General features: G+C 38.0%; 1 protein-coding gene across 3 annotated transcripts in view; it reads left to right on the forward strand.

Annotated features, from left to right (window-relative positions):
* The window catches only part of NCBP1 (nuclear cap binding protein subunit 1), a 38,827-nt gene that overhangs the window by 7,342 nt on the left and 9,055 nt on the right, over window positions 1-22,430 (forward strand). The window contains exons 2-16 of one of the 3 annotated variants that reach the window (XM_032860659.1): window positions 13-101; window positions 674-774; window positions 2,823-2,979; window positions 5,189-5,296; window positions 5,636-5,757; window positions 7,474-7,543; window positions 8,423-8,638; window positions 11,831-11,928; window positions 12,672-12,735; window positions 14,402-14,512; window positions 15,315-15,379; window positions 16,838-16,900; window positions 17,166-17,240; window positions 19,354-19,457; window positions 21,450-21,572. In XM_032860659.1, coding sequence (XP_032716550.1) covers window positions 13-101; window positions 674-774; window positions 2,823-2,979; window positions 5,189-5,296; window positions 5,636-5,757; window positions 7,474-7,543; window positions 8,423-8,638; window positions 11,831-11,928; window positions 12,672-12,735; window positions 14,402-14,512; window positions 15,315-15,379; window positions 16,838-16,900; window positions 17,166-17,240; window positions 19,354-19,457; window positions 21,450-21,572 — 1,566 coding nt within the window. Of the gene's footprint in view, window positions 1-12; window positions 102-673; window positions 804-2,822; window positions 2,980-5,188; window positions 5,297-5,635; window positions 5,758-7,473; window positions 7,544-8,422; window positions 8,639-11,830; window positions 11,929-12,671; window positions 12,736-14,401; window positions 14,513-15,314; window positions 15,380-16,837; window positions 16,901-17,165; window positions 17,241-19,353; window positions 19,458-21,449; window positions 21,573-22,430 lie in introns of those variants that run through there. The other 2 variants (XM_032860660.1, XM_032860661.1) reach the window with 2 other exon arrangements.

Consider the following 22,430-nt stretch of genomic DNA (forward strand, 5'->3'; position numbering starts at 1 on the left):
TTGTTGAAACAGGAGGACAGCCTCACAAAAGGAGAAAGACCTCTGATGCCAATGAAACTGAAGATCATTTGGAATCGTTAATATGCAAAGTGGGAGAAAAGGTATGTGCCAAATAGGCCCAAACTGTGATGGGGTTAGGGTTGTAGTTGACCGTGCTTGATTCATTTCTGCAGCTGAAACTTGGTGATCTAGGTTTTAGGTGAAACTTGTATTACCATTAATCTGTATCCCAACGTAAATTCATTTTAAACCCTTGGGATGCAGATAATTAAGAGTTAAATGTTTTTAGTAACCGTCATACAACATAAATATGAATCTTAGAAGAGACCTTAAGGAATAACCCTCTCAGTTTATAAATAATGAACCAAACAAGTTCTGGATACCCGAGGTAATTTGCTCAGAGTCATATATTAAGTGTGAGATACAAGAGAGCCAATGATGTCCCCCCATTTCTAATTCTTATTCTGCTACCTTAGACTGCTTGCTTTTAAAATTTCATTCATTCTCTTTTTATGGATTTCTAAAGAACAGTAACTACCTGAATTGGTTTATACTAAACCTGTCATAGTGCCTTATGCATGTAAGGCTTTAACTTTTTTTATGACCACATAGAAAATTTTAACTCACTGATTGCTGAGTACTTAACAGGTATTTGATATGCTGTCCTCTACAGAGTGCCTGCTCTCTGGAGAGCAACCTAGAAGGCTTGGCAGGTGTTTTAGAAGCTGATCTTCCTAACTACAAGAGCAAGATCTTAAGGCTTCTTTGTACAGTGTATGTATGCAAAAGATTTATGAATCCAGGTGATAATGTATTATCTACTCTTAAATGCTTTGGGAATGTGCAAAAGATGTGTTTACATTCATATTTCATTAGCTTTTCTTCTAATGGGAAATTTATATGAACAAAATGAACTTTGTGTACTCTTATTCTTAGAGATAAATAAGACTAAAATTGAGCATTTTCCTTACATTTTGTTTCTTGGAACTTTCAAATCATTTGAGTTGACTATTTTTAAGTGAGAAAGTAGACACTTTTCACATTCAGAGATTTTTCTTTTAAGCATATGCATTTAATATAAGAGTTTAATGTGTATTTTTAGCAAGTAGTACCGACAAATGTGGGAACTGGTCACTTGAGTAGTAGTCCTTCTTAGAAGACCGAAGAAGCTTTTGAAGCTATTACTTTGCTTAATCTTTCTTTGAGTTAAGTTAGCTAGAACAAATATTATTTAATCCATGAGTAAATTAAAGTGGGAAAAGTCTCAAGAAATCATGAAACAGTCTCTCCCATGGTAGAATTAACAATCCAGGCTTTCGCATCTGTCAGATGGACATTGATCATTCTGAATTTTATGCTTTGCAAAGAAATGGTCACAACTTTTAGATAAAAGGGGTCTTTGTGCTGTACTTTATATTATGAGGTATTTTAAAATTTCAGACATGAAGTTGACTTGTAAGTTATTTCAAATATTTTGATTAATGCTTGTAGCTCGTTTTTGAAATTTAAAAATGTATGCATAAATCATAGCTATCAGTAGATTTCATTTTAACCTCTCATAAAGTACAAATTATTTGGGTTCTAGTTTTTGAAAGAAATCCAATTCATATTCAAGAAGACCTGTCCTTAGACTAAGAAATGACTAGGAAAAATTATTTTGCTGTAGTGATCTAGAAGGTGCCTTCTGTTTTGAAAGTGTTTATTAAAATAGATTTATGCTAAAACTGTGATGGAAACCATGACTTTGGGGGTGGAGAACATGGTTACTCTCAGAGCAAGTATTTTTTTAAACCTAAATTGTCCCTACTGCTCTGCTAGGCACCTTGGGAAGACACAAAATGTGTAAGAGTCTGACTGATGATTAGCTCCTATTTGCTTTTCTTTTTGAGAGAATTTCTAAAGGCTACCTAAATTAGGAAACAGCATTTCCTTTTTCCAAAGGTTAATTATTGTAATCCTCTTCCCTGCTTTTCAAATAACTTTAATGAAAATTAACACACCTAGAGTAAGCAAACTAGGATGGAAAGAAATATTACTATGTCCAAGTACCATCTTGACATTCAGCAATTTAACTGATAGGAACCTAGTTGGAAGTGGTTTTAGTTCCGAATTTTTTCTTAGAAACTAGAATAGTGTTTCTCAAAGTGGAATTCTGATCCTGTGACATTTGGTTAGCTAAGTTTAGAAATAGTGAATGTTCTATCTCCCCCTTAATGATTCCACATTAAAGAAACTGGTTTCACCCAGCATTCCCCAGATGTTTTACCATGGAAACATCTTCTGTAGAACTACTCTTAGAGTTCACTAAACACATTGGAAGAAAAACTGGTCTAGCATTAATTACATTTATTTTAGTTTGATAACTTTATAATTAAAGTGTTTTACCTAATTCATGGATTAGCTAGAAATAAAATGAAAAATTTCAGGGGTCATGTCTGCAACTCATCTCAACATTTGTGCCTTTTCTGAAGTAGTTTAAAAATATAACTCAAAGTATGGGGCACCTGGGTGGCTCAGTTGGTTAAGGATCTGCCTTCAGACCAGGTCATGATCCCAGGGTCCTGGGATTGAGCCCTGCATTGGGCTCCCTGCTCAGTGGGGAGTCTGCTTCTCCCCTTCTCTCTGCCTCTTCCCCTGCTTTTGTGCACTCTCTCTCTCTCTCTTCCAAATAAAACCCTTAAAATTTTTTTTTTTTAAATATTGCTCAAAGTAACTCTGTTCCAATGTTGGTAAAATGATAAAAGATTTATATAATATAGAATTGAGCAACTTAACATAATACTGTTGTTTTGGGGTTTTCTTGTACTGGGTTCTCAAATCAGTGCACGCCTGTTACCTGAGAAGTTGACAATTTATACAACATTAGTTGGACTGCTGAATGCCAGGAATTACAACTTTGGTGGAGAGTTTGTAGAAGCTATGATTCGACAACTTAAGGAATCATTAAAAGCAAACAATTATAATGAAGCTGTATATTTGGTAAGTTACTTTTTTGGTGTATTATGACGTAGTGTTGGGATGGAGAGGAGAAGTGAGCTACAACCAACGAATTTATCCTTTCTTCTGAAATAGAGTTCCCCACTCACCACAGTAGCTGCTCTTCTGAAACCATTCTCACTTAAGGTACCACAGAGCTCATTACCAAATCCAGTGGCTTCTTTTCACTCTTAAATCCTAGTTGACCTTCCTATAGCAGGTAATGCTTTACACTCCTTTGTTTGTCTTGGGTTTCTGCAACACCACTATTTCGGGATCTCCTGCTGCTGCCACTCCCTTCTATTCCTCTGTCTCCTTTTACTGGGTCATCTTCCTTTACCCCTTACATTTTGTGTTTTCCAGAATTCTGTCCTCACTTCACTTTAAACACTCTCCCCTGAAGCATTCTTACTCTCTCTTTGCATTACTAACCATCTTTATTTGGGTGACACGACCCCCATCCTGACAAGTCAGTAACTGAATGTCCTGTTTCAGCCTCTCTCTTGGGCTCCAGACCTGTGTTCCAGATTCTGCCGGATAGCCCTTAGGTATCTTGCCTGGAAATTCCTAAAAGTAATGCATCATTCTGTCTTCTCTCCAAACTGCACACAGGGTCTGCTGTCTACTGCATAACAGCTAGGGACCTGAGTGTTAATGTTTGCCTTCCCTTTGCCCCCTCATCCTTTAAGCAATCCCCAGGTCCTGTCACTTCTGCCTTCTAAATTGCTCTCTGGTCTGTCCCTTTTGTCTCCAGGGCCTCTGGCATAGTTCATACCTTCCTCTCGTGCTTTTTTATTTCTTTTGTTTAAGTAAGCTTTATGCCCAGCATGGGGCTTGAACTCACTACTCCCAAGATCCAGAGTCTCATGCCCTAAACTAAGCCAACCAGGCACTCCCTCCTTCTTCATCTTGTTCAAATAGCCTCTTTACTGTTCTTTTGCATCCGGATTCTCTGCCTTTCACTGTATTATCTACTGTGGCACCAGACTGGTCTTCCTGTAACTCACTCTGCTCATGTTGGTATAGATCACAAACCCGTGTTCTTTCCCATTCTCTAAAGTGGAGGGTCTTAAAAGCCCGTGCATAAGATGATTCACTGGGTTAGCAGAAATAAATATTTATCTTAAAAGAAAATGGAATTAATAAGCCCTACTAATGTGTAATACATGGATTGACAGTGGGCCAGTGTGTATTATATGTATTTATTTAAGTATGATGCATATGTTTGTTTATATCACATAGAGTTGGAGGCATGTGATCAAAGTCTTTTATTGAGTATGTTATCAAAAGTTAGCCACCAATCAGGCTATAAGATTAAGTCCAGATTCCATATTGACGTTTTATAGTTGCCCCAATCTGTTTCTCTGTCCTTATAATATATATATACATATGTCCATATATATATACACACACACACACACCCCATATACCCTCCAGCTGTCAACGGTTACTTGCAGATCCCTGAACACATCCTTTTGAACCCTTCTGCCTAGAATAGTCTTGTTGCTCCCCACTCGAGGCAGACTTCACTCATCCTTTATGACCTAGTCCTGGTGTTACCTCCTTTACAATGCTCTCCCCTACTCCCTTAGCACTGTTCCTAGAACGCTTTTTATTTACCCTCTAGTATAGGAGTCACTCCTTTGGGTTGAGATTATGCTCGTCCCACTAGACTGTGAGCTCCCACATGACAGGGATCTTAATACTGCTTAGCAGTGGCACACAAAGGATATCCAACAGATAGCTGTTCAGAAATTTCCAGTTCTGTAATCCAGGGAAAATTTTTTCACAGAGAACAGGAAAGAAGATGATAGGTTGAGGTAGCTCTGTGGAATGGGAACCTGTAAATGCAGATTCCTATCCGTCATCCTGTTCCGGTCATAACTGCTCAGCTCTGCTGTTGTAGACCAAAAACAGCCATAGAAGTATATAAATGAGTGAGCATGCTGTGTTCCGATACATGTTTATTTGTGAACACTGAAACTTGATTTCATATGATTTGTATAAATCGTAAAATACCCTTGGATTTTTTCAAGCGTTTAACTATCCAAAACCACTCTTAGTTCACAGGCTATGCAAAAGAAAAACAGGCCACAGGCTAGCTTCGGCCTTAAGGGGTAGTTTTTCAGACCTGTGGTCTCAGTCATTACAAGATTGCCTGTTGTGTGATTCTATCACATTTAGATTTAATAGAAATTGTTTTCCCTAATAGGTCCGTTTTTTATCTGATCTTGTGAATTGTCATGTCATTGCTGCCCCATCCATGGTTGCTATGTTTGAAAATTTTGTAAGTGTAACTCAGGAAGAAGATGTACCTCAGGTAAGAAAACCCCTTATGTTGAATCTTGCCCATATAGTACAAAGAATTTTTCACTTGGTGACCTTTTAGTAATCAAACCAAAATATAACAGTATATTATCACACTCTAGATTCTTAATATCTGCAGGCTAGGTTATCTGCCATAGTGGTGGGTTCTCTTGGTATCTCTATATTAATTCAAATGATTCCAATAAAATTAAAACTAATAAAAGGTAGAAATGTTCTGATTAAGCAAGGTGTCTTACTTAAGCCTCCATAGGATTTCATTCAAAAGTAAACACAATATGAATGAAAATTAACTAGCACACATTTTAAGTTTGCCTTTTTAAAAATTCTTCAGGTGCGGAGAGATTGGTATGTTTATGCGTTTCTGTCGTCTTTGCCCTGGGTTGGAAAGGAGTTGTACGAAAAGAAAGATGCAGAGATGGACCGCATCTTCGCTAACACTGAAAGCTATCTAAAGTAAGGACACAGCTCATAGTTCTTACTGATATGATGAATGTGTTGTATTGTATCTGTTAGTATTGCTGTGTTAGTTTCCATTTCTCAAAGACAAGCTGTGGGCTTCCCTATGGCTTCCTCTAAGTAACTTCATTCCCCTACTGTTGTAATTTACTGAGACCTCAGAGTAATCAAATGTTTGCTTACTTTGCTGGTGCGAAGGAGTTGGTAACATAGCTCCTTTTAAGCCGCTTTGGTACATATTAGCAAAGCCATAAAATATCTTTTGTCCTCACACAGTGGTTCTCAAATTGTAGTGTGCATAGAATCACCAATGGTACTTAAATAGGCTCCGACCCCAACCTGCAGACCTACTGAATCACGGTAGTGGAGGGAGAGGTTTAGCACATACAATGTATTTATTTCATGTAAATTAATCCCAAACCAAGTCCTTAAAACAGTGGCTCTTAACTTCTACCCCTTGCACACTTCCTGAATAATATGACACATTTCAGTTAAAATAGTCTCATATCATCTTACTACCTTTTCTTCCAAGTGGTGCAAAAACTTGGTTTGTCTTATTAGGTATAATACTAACATTAGGGCTTGTTCATAAATTTAGCAGTTAACCAGCAGCATGGTAATGGTTTTGTGTCCCCTTAAGTTCTTTCAGAATAATTTTGTTTTAAGTTTCGTATTCTATCAATAGGTAACTTGTTTGGATATTGTTAATCAGTCAGTTACAAACAAAGTTACAAGAAGTCTAAAGATAAAAATTTCCTTTGTTCTTAAGTTACTTTTAAATGGTAAATCTCTAACATTTTTATGTTTTTTGAAAGTCATACTGGTTCTTTTTAGAATGTAGGTGTTTGCAAAAGAATAAAAATAAAAGAATATGAATATCTTAACATTTGAGTATATATCCTTCCCCCTTTTTATACAAATGGTAGTCCAGTATACATACTGTTCTTCACTTGCTTTTTTTTTTTCCCCACTTAATATAGCTTGAACTTATTGCATAAAAGTACATAGGACTGCCTGACTGTTTGTTTTAAGATTTTATTTATTTATTTGACAGAGAGAGAGAGAGAGAGAGCCCAAGCAGGGGAGAAGAGGCTCCCCACTGAGCAGGGAGCCTGATGTAGGACTCGATCCCAGCACCCTGAGATCATGACCTGAGCCCAAGGCAGACCCTTAACCAGCTGAGCCACCCAGGCGTCCCTGCCTCATTCTTTTTTAACAGCTGTACAGTATTCCACTCTTTCAACATACCATAATTTAACAAGTCCCTTGTTAGTAGACATTTAGGTTATTTCCAGTCTTTTGGTATTATAAACAGTGCTTCAGTGAATATCCTTATGTATGTGTCTTCATGTACGTAAGATAATATATCTGTGGAGAGTGGGAGTTTTTAGAAAAGGCATTGCTGGGTTGAAGTGTCTTAACAATCTTAATTTTGATAGACTTAGTCAAATGGCCTTCCAAAGAAATTATACTCTTCCATATCTCCTCTAAAGAGATGATATCAATTAACTCCTCTGCCAGCAGTGTTTGAAATTGTGTGCTTGCCCACATTTCAGCAATATACATGATCAAAATTTTTGTTATCTGCCAATCTGATAGATAGGTAAAAATGTTACTTTACTGCTTTGATTTGCATTTTATTAATTATGAAACAACTGAACATCTTTCTATGTTGTTAGAAACCTAAGTGTAGATTTTTATTTCTACGTTTAGAAGACGCCAAAAGACACATGTGCCCATGTTACAGGTATGGACGGCTGAGAAACCACACCCGCAAGAAGAGGTGAGTGGATTCTCAGCGTCTCAGGACACAAGCACAGCCAGCTCTTGAGCAGATTCTTAGCTCTGACGTAGTCAGATCCCTCTGTTTATATACATTCGCTTGTTTTCCACATACCATATCAGGGGTCCAGCTCCTCATAGCTCTAGGTTATAGTGGGGTTTTTTTTTAAGATTTTATTTATTTGAGAGAGAAAACACGTGCAGGGGCAGGGGTTGGGGGTCAGTCAGGGAGTGTTGGGAGTCGGAGAGGGAGAGACAGTCTCCAGCAGACTCCGTGCTTAGCATGGAGCGCAACATGGGGCTTGATCCCCCAACCCCAAGATCATGACCTGAGCCGAAATCAAGAGTCAGACACTTCAACTGACTGAGCTATGCAGGCGCCCCTGGCATATAGTGGATTTTTAATAAGTGTTAGAATGTAATCAAAGCTTTCCCTGTTCTGTGTGATTCCAATTACAGTTATTTATTTTTTTTTAAAGATTTTATTTATTTATTTGACAGATCACAAGTAGGCAGAGAGGCAGGCAGAGAGAGAGAGGGAAGCAGGCTTCCCGCTGAGCAGGACCCTGGGATCATGACCTGAGCCGAAGGCAGAGACTTAACCCACTGAGCCACCCAGGCACCCCAGTTACAGTTATTTTTTATTTAAATGCCCCGTTTGAAAATGGAAGTGGTCACAGCCCCAGACAGGTAGACTTTATAAAGTAAATAAAAATAAAAACTTAGCACCATTCCTCTGCACTATATTTAATTGCGAACTAGCTTACTTTTGTATCCTGTCTTTTATAAGGTAATGGTTTTTGGTTTATGTAGTCATAATGTTAAGTTTTATGTACCTCCGGATATATATATTAATTATTAAAAATTAATCTGTCTTTAGTATTTAGATTGCCTGTGGGCCCAGATTCAGAAATTGAAAAAGGATCGCTGGCAGGAGCGGCACATCCTAAGACCTTATCTTGCCTTTGACAGCATCCTTTGTGAAGCACTGCAGCACAACCTGCCTCCTTTTACGCCACCTCCTCACACGGAAGACTCGGTGTACCCGATGCCACGGGTCATCTTCCGAATGTTTGATTACACGGATGATCCCGAGGTATGTGACCAACTGTAAGTTCCTGTCAGAGGGCTTATACTGCATTGTACTTGTGGCCTGATCTTGTCTGAATAATGCCTGTGATACATTTTAATTTCGAGTGGTTTATTATCTGAGAGGACCAACAGCAGTGAAGTTAACAGTTATTTAGTGAATGGTGTCTCCTCATTATGCAAGAAATTCTGCTCAGCGTGTGCAAGTAGATTGAGAGTACGGTGTACAATAGGTTCTGCAGCCAGACTGGTTTGATTGATTGATTGATTTTTTTTTAGACTTTTTTTTTTTTTTTTTTTTTAGTATTTTATTTATTCATTTAGGAGAGGGAGACAGAGCACAAGCAGGGGGAGAGGGAGAGGGAGAAGCAGACTCTGGGGGCTCGATCCCATGGAGATTCCATGGAGATTCCATGGAGATCCCATGGACGTGGAGATCATGAACGGAGCCAAAGGCAGATGCCCAAACATCTGAGCCACTCAGGTGCCCCTGGTTTGAGTTTTAATCCTGCTTAGTTAGATCCTAGCTGTATGATCTTGATTGAGTGAGTTATTTTCTTTTCTGCCTTCGTTTCATAATGGAATAATAATAAAAGTATGTTCTAATAAAGTTTTAATGAGGATTGAATTACTAAAGCATAAAATGCATAGAACGGTATGTGACATGAGTGCTCAATAATTTTAGCTATTATTAAGACTTTTTTTTAAGAACGATACCCAAGTTTTGGGGGGGGATTGTTTTTTGTTTATTGGTTTTGGTGGCTTTTTTGTTGTTGTTCTTTGGGCTTTTTTTTTGGTTGCTGTTTTTTGGTTTCTTAAGATTTTATCCATTTGAGAGAGAAAGCATGAGCCAGGGGTGTGGGGGTAGGGGCAGAGGGAGAGGGAGAAGCAGGTTCCCCACTGAGCAGGGAGCCTGATGCCAGGCTCAGTCCTAGGACTCCAGGATCACCACCTGAGCCAAAGGCAGACTCAACTGACTGAGCCACCCAGGCGCCCCCCAGAAATACCCAGTTTTTGAGATTATCCATCTCTCTCTAACTCTCACAGCTTGTCTTATTATTTGTACTATGTAACTGTTTTTTTTAAATATTATGAAATATTTTTAGGGGTCCTGGGTGGCTCAGTCATTTAAGCATCCGACTCTTGATTTCAGGCTTAGCTCGCGATCTCAGGGTTCTGGGATGGAGCCCCATGAGGCTCTATGCTGAGCATGGAGTCTGCTTGGGATTCTCTCTCCCTCTGCCCCTCCCTCTCCCCCACATTCACTCATTCTCTCTCTTAAGTAAATAAATCTTAAAATATTTTAGAAATATTTTTAATTTAAAAACCTCAAAGATGAGTATAAGCTGACTATAGTTTTTAAATATACATATTCTTTATTATGAAGCCAAGTTGTTAACAGCTATGACACTTCACCAATTAGGAAAATGTATGATTTTGATATTAACTTTTGGTATAAAATTTCACATTTTCACATTTTATTTTATATTTTCACATTTATATGTATTTTTTACTTATTTTATTATAATATTATTATATTTATTTTTATTATTTACTTATTTATTTTTATTTATATTTTCACATTTTATTTTATATCTTTGCATTTGAATGACTGCCTTAACTTGAACATCCCAGCAGCAAGCATGGCGAAGACTGGATCAGTTCTGGCTAAAGTACCGTACCCATTGCTTAGTACATCCTAGTCAGCAGAGAGTAGGGTTTCTCAGCCTTGGCACAGTTGACATTTGGAGCTGGAGAATTCTTTGTGGTGGGGGGCTGTCCAGTGACTGTAGGATGCTTAGCAGCACCCCTGGCCTCTACCAGCGGCGTGTAGAGGGAAAATGTCAGGTGTGACAACCACAACTCTCTCCAGAGATTTCCAGATGATCCCTGAGGGCAAAATTATTCCATTTTGAGAACCAGTATTGCCACCTGAGATCAAACTTGGCGTTTTCTTTCTCGTGTTTTCTCTTTTCTGTTCTACCGTAAATTGCTTTTGGGCAGTGAAAATTTAGTATATGTATAACTGGTCTCAGAGTAAAACACTGTCAGATAATCAGTTGTATTTACAGAATTATCAGTTTGCTACCCACTTTACTATACTGCATATATAGTGAAATGCTTTTAGTCGACATTATGTAATGGTCTAATAGGGATATCTAACTGGAATCTAATATACATTTAAGATGGCTAGAATCTTTGTAGTTAGGCACTTGTTTGTACAAGAGAAACTAGAATAGAACCTCAAAATGTTTTTCTCTTAGTTGATGTTGCTTGTGTATTTTTACTTAATTTTTAAGTAATGTATACTTAATTGGTATTGCCTCTCTAATGTGGCCATATTCCTTTGCCAGAAGACCATAAACATATAAAAGATTTGTTCCCCTAAAAATGAAAAGGATTTGGTTCTTTTGTTTTGGTCTTTGAAAAAAAAGTTTATTAGAAAAAATTAATAGAGATTAAAAGTCTACAAGAGTAAATAATGAGTAAAAATAAAACTCTTTGGACCTGTTTGTTATGCATATACCTTAAAAAAGAATAATAACATGCAGGTAATGTTTTTTAACCATTTTCTTAAACAATATAATATGGCTGTCTTTTTTTTTTTTTTTTTAAGATTTTATGTATTAGAGAGAGAAAGCACAAGTCAAGGGGGAAGGGCAGAGGGAGAGGCAGGCTCCCCACTGAGCAGGGAGCTGATGCAAGGCTCGATCCCAGAACCCGGAAATTATGACCTGAGCCAAAGACAGGCGCTTAACTGACTGAGCTACCCCAGGTGCCCTGAGTATGGCTCTCTTTCAATGCAATATATGACTTTTTATGTCTATACAGTAACTGAAATAAAAGTTTTTCCTCTTTCCGTATTTATTATAGAAGTTAATCTACCTGGTGGTTTAAAAAAAATCAAACCATATAGAGCTAATAATATGAACTCTTTGGTTTAATGGAGATGGATGATGATGGTATGGTGTCAGGGGCACTAGCAGAAATGCTGCAACTGCCATTCTAATTGTATTTGATAGAAGTGACTATGATGGTGATAGGAGTTTTCACACTTCTGAACTTTTATCTTTAATACCCAGTACAGTTTCTGGATCATAATAAGCTCTCAAATATTTGTTGGATAAATGAAAGGCAGTATCTTTTTCTAGGTTTGTAGTATATACATTTGGTTTTCTACATTTGGTTTTCTTTCCAGGGTCCTGTAATGCCAGGGAGTCATTCAGTTGAAAGATTTGTCATAGAAGAGAATCTTCACTGCATCATTAAGTCCCACTGGAAGGAAAGGAAAACTTGGTAAGATTTCATGGTAACTTTTTGAGTGGAGAAAAAGTAGCAGTTTTGATTTAGTAAAATATATGTTAAGAGTGTAAGAAAAACTTCCTCTCTTCTGATGCCCTGTCTTGCTAAATAAGACCAATCTCTAAAGACACTTCTTTGCTTTTCCACGGCCTTTCACACTCAAACAGTATCTCTCTGGCTGCTTCATAACACTGTGGTGCTTTATAGTAATGTGCACATGATGTTGGCTTTTTGTGTGGATATTTGCCATCTGCTATGGACAGACTAACTGGAATCAACTGGTTTTGGTATGAATGCTATGAGAATAAAAGAATATTAATAGCTTTCTAGCATTTAGATATCACGCTTTGGAAAAGTTTATTTTTAGTGTTTCCTTGAGCCTTGGAAAGTTTTGGTTTAGATTTTAAGGTGGAAAGGAATATAGTATTTGTGGAATGGTCTACCCTATTAACACTTTCAAAGTTAGTAGATTTGAATATACTCCTTTTGATCTTTCAAGGATTTGGGGCTGCATTAAAGAGTTTCCTTGTGATAAACAAAGTAATATGTGCTGTAGTTAAGTGAAGTACGAAATCTAGAGCATTTCAGGAAAGATTTCTTTTCCTTAAATCCAAATGCGCTGCTTTTAGAGCTGCCTATTTGAGATACATATATATAGAGAGAGAAAGATCTATCTATCTATATATATTTTTTGTATCTTTGTATACTTATTAAACCTCGCTTACATTTTTTTGTAGCGCTGCACAGCTGGTGAGCTATCCAGGGAAGAACAAGATCCCCTTGAACTACCATATAGTTGAGGTATGCATTCCACATGGAGCATGTTTCTAAATTTCAGAATCTTTCTGCTGATTTTAAAGTGTAAAGGACTCTTGGCTTTTTTTTTTCCTTGCAACTTGGCAGGTACTGAAAAGTAACACAGGAGCAAGGAAATTGCTGTTAGTTTTGGTGCTCTGTTAGCCATGTTAGTAAAGTAAAAAGAGGTGGTTGAGCCAAATGGAATTTTGTGTTACCCATAAATTACATAGTATATCTTCATTCATGGATAGTGTAAGTTACCTCCAGTCCTGTCAGTACATTGTGTCCACTTACCAGATACATAATTGGCTTGAATACTTTAAAATATTGTATTATTGGGGTGCCTGGGTGGCTCAGTTGGTTAAGCACCTGCCTTATGGCTCACATCATGATCCCAGAGTCCTGGGATCAAGCCCCACATCAAGCCCCACAAGCCCCTGGGATCAAGCCTCCCTACTGAGCAGGGAGCCTACTTCTCCCTCTCCCTGTGCCACTCCCCCTGCTTGTGTCCTCTCTCTCTCTCTCTCTCTCTGTAAAATAAATAAATAAAATATTTTTTAAAAGTAAATAAAATATTATATTATTTTAAGCGAATAACTTATCCTTAATTGTGTTTATCTGGCCTGTTATTGCTAGCATACTCTTTACTAGTATATTATTCTCTGTATCACAAGGTAGGAATAAGTATAAATATTTATTCCTAGAAATCAAAAAAGCCCATTGTTTTTGGAAGTGAGAAGAAGAAATGATGCTTTTGACCCCATATTAAGTCATGCAGAAGAAGGGTGATAGTAGTAGTAAAGTTGAACACCTTGTAGAGATTTATGTTCTAAAAAACAGTTTTCACTTGACATATGTGTGACTCAGATTGTTGATTGCGTTATTCCTTTGTGTTAAAATACTCATGAAAGTGAGCATAGTTATGATATATTACAGATTCACTTTTTATTCATAATGCATTTGTGTGCTTTCTTAGAAATACGGCATTTGTCCTGTCTTTATACAACTTGAGAGTATGTTTAGACTATGAACCTGACTCATTGACACATCTCTTGAAATGCAAAATATGTCATGTTTTCAAATCTGAAAAACATGTAAAAATTCATCAGAATGAACTACAGAGAGATGGGAGTGAGAGGAAAGAATGCAGACCAGGCTTTAGAATCTAGATAGGTGGTCCATGGGTTATATAGGGAGGGTAGAAACAACTTTCTGAACAACAATCTTGGCAAAGAAATCTTAACTGCCAAAGAGATGGCCAGGTACCAGTTTCTAAGTAGCAGCCTGGAATGTCCTCAGTTCCTATTCTCAAAAATCTAGTGAGAGTTTTTACTCTTCTAGGAATGACACCCTGATGGACCACGTGCCTGGAGCACCTCTGATACTTCCAGAGTTGGGATTTAATTGCACAATTCTTTGGCAGTATCAAATAAGCATTAATTTTTGCATATTCTTATTTGACTGAGTTACAGAAAGATGAAATTTTCATTACAGTATTCAGTTACAGATCTCCATGTTTTAAAGAGCATAATTTTACAGATTAAAAAGTAATTATTTTTTCAGTATGAATGCCATGGAGTTAGAGTTTACGTTTAGAAGATTGAGGTGTTTCTGATGGAAGTACAAAGGTCCTGGTTGAATTGAGTTCTGACTCATGATTCTTTTGTAGGTGATCTTTGCAGAGCTGTTCCAACTGCCAGCTCCCCCGCACATTGATGTGATGTACACTACGCTGCTCATCGAGCTGTGCAAACTGCAGCCCGGCTCTCTCCCCCAAGTTGTATCCTTCCCTTTGCTTTTAAACTTACTCTCTTTGGCCTGGTTTTAAAAGATTATTAAATATTTCTTACTGTGGGTTTAAATCACTTCATGGAAAGTTTGGTCATTTCTTCAAAAGTTAAACATATGTGTAACCATACATTAAACACAATCAAGCCATTCCATTCTTAGGAATTTACCTAATGGAAATGAAAGCACATTACCCTACATTAATGTTCATAGAAACATTAATTAATGGGCATTAATGTTCATAGAAGCTTTATAATAACCCCAAATGGGACAACCCAGATATCCATCAGTACATGAGTGAATGTACACATTTGTCATATCTACACAATGGAATGCTACTTAGGAATAAAAGGAGCAAATTTTTCGTGCAGGCAACAATTTGAATGAATTGCAAAATGAGTATGCTGAATATAAGTTGCCAAACAAATAAGAATTTATACTATATGATTTCATTTATACAAAATTCTAGAAAATGCAAAGAGATCTGGTGACAGCAGACCAATATTTGCTTGCAGACACAGGGGAAGAGGGGAAGAAAGGACTACAAAGGAGCATGGGGAGAGTTTAGAGGAGAAGTGATGGAAATATTCACTGTGTTTATTTCATGGGTGTGTGCAGTTCCGATTTATTGTACATCATTGGTAACTCAGAGATGTTTTTAAAAAAATCAGTTATATGAAAAGATGCTCAGCATTATTAGTCATTATACAGACTTCTAAGAAATCTTCTTCTTTTTATCACAACTTATTTTGAAAGAGGATGGAGAGGAGTTTTCCTTATCCTCAAATTCACAGCTTGCACAGGCAACTGAAATGTTATACATGCGTTTGGACACGATGAACACTACATGTGTGGACAGGTACAGTAACTGCCTTATTTCCTATACTGATGGGTAGCAGCTTCTACTCCTTGTACAGTATAAAAAATTTTGGTCAGTAAAACATTTGCCTTTTTAGAAGTTCTAAGTTGATTTTTCTTTCTTGCCTCCCCCAAATAATCCTCTGTATAATAATAAAACTCATAATGTAACATTATGCTTTCTAGTACAGCTTTCAGTATGAAATGATGGCCATGCTGAGGTTTTCTTTAATTTCATTCATTGTTTACTTGTTTGGTGCTTTGGTATAATTATACTTTTTCCTAATTGGACGTGGAAGCTTTTAAAATGGGCTTTATATCAACTATCACCTATGCAGAAGCAGAATCTAATACTGTTTATTTGTTATGTATAAATATGTATCTATTTTTGTTTATAGATAGTATCTGCTTCTAAAATAATTAGCTTCTGCATAACTATACCTTGAAGACTCAGTTTATACAAAAGACCATATTGGATTGTTAGAGGAGTAGTAATCGCATGCCCACTGTCTTTTGGGAGAGGCCTGTATACCACCTTTATCACCTGGTGTTCTTTCTTACCTCTGTCAGTTTCCCAAATCAGATCAGGACAAGTCCTGGACATTTCCCAGTCACCATGATCTTTCATGTCCATTGTTCAAATTGCATATCTGAACTTATCAGTAAGCACTGTTGTATGTCACACCTATTATCCTGAGTAATTTCAGTGATTGCAATTACAGATCTGTAAGGGACATGCTTTAAGAAAGCGTCTTCTGATTTTTTTCTCCCAATCTAATTAATAAAACTAGGAGTTGTGTTGGATATCACATTTATGCCATTTGAAATTCAGCAGATACATATTTGGCTCTTAAAATTTCACATTATACTGTGTATACTAAGTATTCTAGTATACTAAGGTGATTTCTATCTAGTTAGATCAATATTTTTGTTGTGTCCACACAATTTTGTTTGTGGTAAAAAGGGTATAATGTGATGAGAGACTACACTTTGGCTCTGCCACTTGTAAAATGTTTTATGTGCAATTCCTTTCATCTTTTTTCTTTTGCCTCTGTTTCATTGTCAGTGAAATGGGGGGAAACAGTACATTACTTCAAAGTTATTGTGAGGTTTCAAATATATGTAGATAGGTAAGTAGATAGATAGACACATACACACACGTGTACATATAGTGCCTGGCACAGAACAGGTACTCATATCTGTTATTTGCTTAAAAAGGATAGTACTATTACAAGGAGTGAAATAGGGGACTGTTATTTTGGGGAGAAGATGAATTCTAGGATTTATAGAGAAAAGGCTAAATGACAGCAGAAGATACAGCTTTGGTAGGGGCATGTGCTTTTCATTTAACCCTATAAAGTAGGGTTTTATTTTCCTGAAGGATTATGTAAGTTCCTGTTACAAACTGCAGCCGTTCATCCTTTTCTTTCTCCCCACCCCTGCCCACTTCTCTCTATAGGTTTATTAATTGGTTTTCCCATCATCTAAGTAACTTCCAGTTCCGTTGGAGCTGGGAAGATTGGTAAGTGGTGGTATGTTTTATTGTTCCTTTCCCTGCAGTCTGTCATAATAAAAAAAAACTTAATATTTAAAGCTATAACATAAAAGCAATCTCCTACACAGTCTGAAATAATTATTTCTGTTATACGTGTGTGTGTGTGTGTGTGTGTGTGTGTGTGTATAAATTAAAGAATGTAGGTACAAGGAAATTCATTATGGCTAAGCACACATTAGGTGTAAGTGCAGATTGTGTGTAATAGCTTATAAAACTACCATTTTCTCATTAGGTCAGATTGTCTTACTCAAGATCCTGAAAGTCCCAAACCAAAGTTTGTAAGAGAAGTTCTAGAAAAATGTATGAGGTAAGTTCTTTGTGTTTTCTCCTTAACTTCGTTCTCCTAATTTCTATGGCAGAGGCGGGGAGTGTCTCTTCTTTGCACGTGTGATGTATGTCCAGAACATCATTTTTTGAATCCAAGTACCTGCCCCTCTTCCCTTTTAGTTTTTAGTGAAGATTCAGGCTAAAAAAAATTAAGCAGCCATGCCATCTGGATTGTATGTGAATTAGGCCAATATTTTTTTTGTCAAATGTACTTTGAAATAATTTCATATTTTAGGAAAGTTGCCAAAATAGTGCAAAGAACATTGTACCCTGTTCATTTAGATTGCCTAGTTGTTAACACTTCACACTTGTTCACATGTTCACTTCTTTTTCCCTGCTCTGTGTGTATACACCCATCCTATTGGTCTTTTTCTGAACCTTCTGAAGACAAGCTGCAGAGGTGATGGCCCTTCACCCTTTGAGAATCCATTGTATCTTTCCCCAAAACAAAGACGCTTCTAAATGACCAGCATGCAGTCCTCCAGATTAGGAAACCAGCTGTAGTGTAGGAATACGGCCACCCAGCCCACAGACCAAACCTTGCCAACCCATTGCCATAATGTCTTTGCCTTTACAGGGCCAGAATCCCATCAGGAACACATGGGTAGCATTTAGTTGTCATTCCCTTCATGTTCCTCACTTGACCAGTTACTCTTTCCTGTCTTTCATGTTTTAAAGAATCTAGGCCTTTCTTTCTTGAGTTGCCCTCACGTGTGTTCCTGACCAGACTCAGGACTTGCATCGTTGGTAGTGTTCCTCGTGCATCACATCGGGAGGCACATGAGCCCCACCCCTAGAAATGTTAACCTTGGGCGCTGGTCATGTCAGTGGCTGCCACGCTTCTCCACCTTAAATTCACCATTATTCCCTTTGTGATTAATATTTTGTGGGAGATATCCTGAGATCATACTCCATTCTGTTTTGCATCAGATGTCTACTGACAGCTACTTTTATCTGCCACCACTGTGATGACTGCCAAGTAATGATTCTTTTTCCATTTTTTCCCTACATTTATTAGTTGGTATTCTCCTGTAAGAAGGCACTATCCTTTTTCACCCATTTATTTATTTAGTCCTGTGTTTATATATCCAGTAGCGACTAACGGATTTCTGTTTCCTTCAATGAGTTATAATCTCTTGCTGTCATAAATAATTTTGATGCCTAAATTGCCCCTGATTTGTTTACTGCGGAGTCTCTCGTGCCTCCTGTGTAACGTCCCCCTCCATTCATTAAGCATTTCCTTATTTTTGGCATGAGCTGTACCAGGCTCAACTTGTGTTTCCTTACCCCTCCCCTGGAATCATCTAGTCACAGAGCCCAAGTTTTTTGTTTCTGTTTTTAGATTTTTTTAAGATTTTATTTATTTGAGAGAGAGCACGCACAAGCAAGGGGGAGGGGCAGAGGGAGCGGGACAAGCAGACTCGACCCCAACATAGGCCTCAATCCCAGGACCCTAAGCTCATGACCTAAGGCAAAATCAAGAGTCTGACACTCAACCAACTGAGGTACCCAGGCACCCCTCATGGAGCCCAGGTTCCTAATAGTGAAGTATAGTATTTAGGAACCAAGATCTGGACACTTACTGTGCTCATTGCTCTTGGGATGGACAAAGATAGTATATACATTTATGCACACACACACACACACACACACACAACTTTTTATATCGACCAAGGTGTGTGTATCCCTCCAACTCTACTTCATTTTTTCTAGCCTTCCCTTTGCCATGATTTCTAAATACCTTCTCAGGCAGTAGAAAACTTGGCTCCCATTAGCCTTGATATACATTTATTTGCTACAGTATAATCAGTGTCTCCATCATGGAGACTATCCTCTGCCGCATCCTACCCCAGTACCATCCACTTCCTTGGTCACCAGGCTTCCCCTCATTGTGAACCAGTAGGTTTTGAAGAAGGCCTGAGTTTCAGTATGCTGTCGTAGACAAAAGCTTAAAGGACTTGTTTTCCCCTTTGGCTTCTTGGCTGTCAGCTGTGTCCAGGGTGTTGGAGATGGGACTTTTCTTGGTAAATTGGAGGTTACCAAGTAATGGAACTGATGAACAGTATTTTCTGAGGCTCTTATTTGTATTATAGGTTGTCTTATCATCAGCGTATATTAGATATTGTTCCTCCTACCTTCTCAGCTCTATGTCCTGCAAACCCAACCTGCATTTACAAGTACGGAGATGAAAGTAGCAGTAAGTAATAGAATACAGTTCATCCTGTTGTCTTTTAAAAGTACTGATACCAATATTCTCTGAAGTTAGTTATTTAAGGTGGAAAAAGTGAACTTTCTCTTTTCTTGGGTTTATATTTTGTCTGTTTGAAATACTAGTCGCTATTATTTTGTTTGCCCTGTCATCATTTTAAAGATTCATGGTTTACTTATTGGCTTGTAAATTTTTTTCCTTAATATTTTTTATAATGTTATATCCATGAGATTATCTTATATATGCTGCTAAGTATAGCAAGTTGAATGTAGAGCCAGAACTTATTAAAATGAGTGGATCTGTCACAGTGGTAGAGATTATCTGAATTGATTAGCATGTGGTACCCGTTCAGGTGTGGGAACATAGGTGCACATTGACTTTATTTTGACCAGCAATAGGCCTCTAGAAGTCAATTCTTAAATACGGTTTTCTTACTTTTTGGTTACCTCATGTCTGAGATTATGCTGTGAGTCAGAGGGCCTGTACTGTGATATGCCATTTTGTGCCTTGTGCTTAAGGAAGGTAAGGTGTGCATTGGTGATCGCTGGTAGAGAGTTGGGTGCAGAGGTTTCCACTGTAGTCTTCACAGATGACACTGCATATGGTTCCTCCGTGAGCCTCCCACTTCATGGTGTGTGGCAGTTCCTACATCTTGAAACTCACTCCCCTCCCTTGCCTTCTCCTGCGCCCCTGGTTCTCCACCTCCACCTCACACTACACCTGTTTTCCTTAAAGTGAACTCCGTTGGTCCCAATGCTGAGTACATTTCCTTCGCCACTATCCCACTTAATCCTTGAGGCAGCTCTGAGAATTAGTGTTTATTATACCAATTTTACAATGAAGAATCTCTTCAAAGAGGTGAAGCCAGAGTGAAATGGCTTCTGAGTGGTAGAGCCCCAGCGCACATCCATCCCTACTTTCACTCTTCCCGCTGTGCTTTCCTGCAAGAGCAAAGTTGATGCGGCAGCACGCGCATGTGCGGAGTTCTGAGTTCTGCCTTATACTGGCGCAGAGAACCATAAGGTAGTCTTTGATAGCAAGAGCTCAAACTTTCGTTGAATGTTGAGCTTTCTTTTTTCCCCATAGAAGCAGCTAAGCCTAATAGTTAAAGCCCTCCTAACAGTTGTCTCTACTGTGTCATTTGTCACTTCTTCCCAAGTGGACCCCTGCTCCAGCCAGGCTACTTCCTCTTTTATTTATTCTGGGCTCATGGTTCTCAGTTTTGCCTTTATTTGTGCCATTAACCTCAGTCTGGAAAGCCCTTTCTCTCTTTAGTTCCTGTACTCTCTCTAGGGTCTGGCCCAAGCTCCTCTCCAATGAATACTAACCTTTAGCAAGGCAGTTTTGTGTTGCTCTGGCTACTTTTTTTGTGACTGCCTTGGTTCTCCAATACAATGTAGACCTTTAGTGATGGGATTTTCTGTTTCTCCATTTATTTTCTCTCCCACTTCCAAAGAAAAGCTACACAGCACATGTGACCTATTGTAACTGACTTCAAAATGCTTAGCAACTCCTGTTCTATGTCAGGATTATCATTTTGTTACCCCTTTGTCTGCCTTATGTTAAGATTTGCAGTTGCGCTGGGGATGCCATACAGTATATATTAGTGCAAATTTTATACAATTAAGGACTCGGCAGATAACTAATAGTATTAAATACATGAAGTCACAGCCTATGAGCATCTGGCTTATACAGATGCAAGTGTATGGCCTCAGCAAAAGACAAAAGCCAAAAACCTATCAAACTGATGGCCTTCCCCTATTCAGACTCAAACTTATTTGTCACTGTCTTAGGGAAAAGGAGGAAGAAGGGGCACTGACCAAAATGAAAGAAATACATCAAGTCTCAGCTGTTAGGCTTAATAAAAGCCTAGGGATTTGAGGACTGTCAAAGGACAGCCATGGAAGTTTCTTAGTTATTTAACTATTTACAAGAACAGTCTTAAAACTTGATCTACCCTCTTCCCCATTCTGTGCTTAGATTCTCTTCCTGGACATTCAGTTGCCCTCTGTTTAGCTGTTGCCTTTAAAAGTAAAGCAACCAATGATGAAATCTTCAGCATTCTGAAAGATGTGCCAAATCCTAACCAGGAGGATGATGACGGTAAGAGGACTGAGTACTTCTTCAGGGGCGCTGTGCCCAGGCTGGCTCACGGCATAGAGAGAAGGCAGAATGTGAGCTCCTCTGAAACCTCAACAGCTGCTCCTAACCTAAGGCCTGCTCGGTGTCCGCGGTTCCTAGACCCCAGCTACTTTCTCCCTTATGTAAAGTGAGACCTCACTTCCCTATGATAGCTGATGTTCAGTTTAGAAACTAAACACAACATAAAATATGCTGTTACCATTTAGAAATTTTTAAACATTTCCCGTTTTCCCTTTAGAGAGGTTCCTGAATGAGAGGACTTGGTGAATTATAAAGTTGACTTTTTCACCAGTTTTTAAACAATTATAATAAGAATGTTTAACACATACTGAGTATGTACCATGTAATTCCAACCCTAACCCTAGGTTTTTCTCTGGGCAAGAGTGGCAAAATAGGCAAAATGATTTGTAAGTTTACCTGAATCAGTAAATGAACAAGTCAAAAAATGATGAGAGGGACTTGCCTTATCATTTATTAAGAGATATCATGAAAACTGCAGTAGCTGGAATAATGTGATACTGGCACGAGAAGAGACAAATCAGTAAAACAGGTAAAAAGCCTACTGGGACAACTAGGTGACATTGCGGGGAAAATTTTTTGTTAGATTTGTACATAAGGACACATGCATAGTAAATGATTTAATCAAAATAAAACATGAATGGCCCTTGGGTTACTTACTATTAGGATTTTGTTTGGATTTTTCTAAGAAATTTGTGTTATGATAGAAGATATATTTAGAAAGCAGATGTTGAAATGGTGGTCGTAAATTCAGACATTGTCAGACATCTTAAGACTTAGACTTAACTGTTAAGTTTACTG

Source organism: Lontra canadensis, unplaced genomic scaffold, assembly GCF_010015895.1.
Source record: "Lontra canadensis isolate GAN:19392208 unplaced genomic scaffold, GSC_riverotter_1.0 scaffold19, whole genome shotgun sequence".
In the NCBI taxonomy this organism is placed as follows: Eukaryota; Metazoa; Chordata; class Mammalia; order Carnivora; family Mustelidae; genus Lontra; species Lontra canadensis.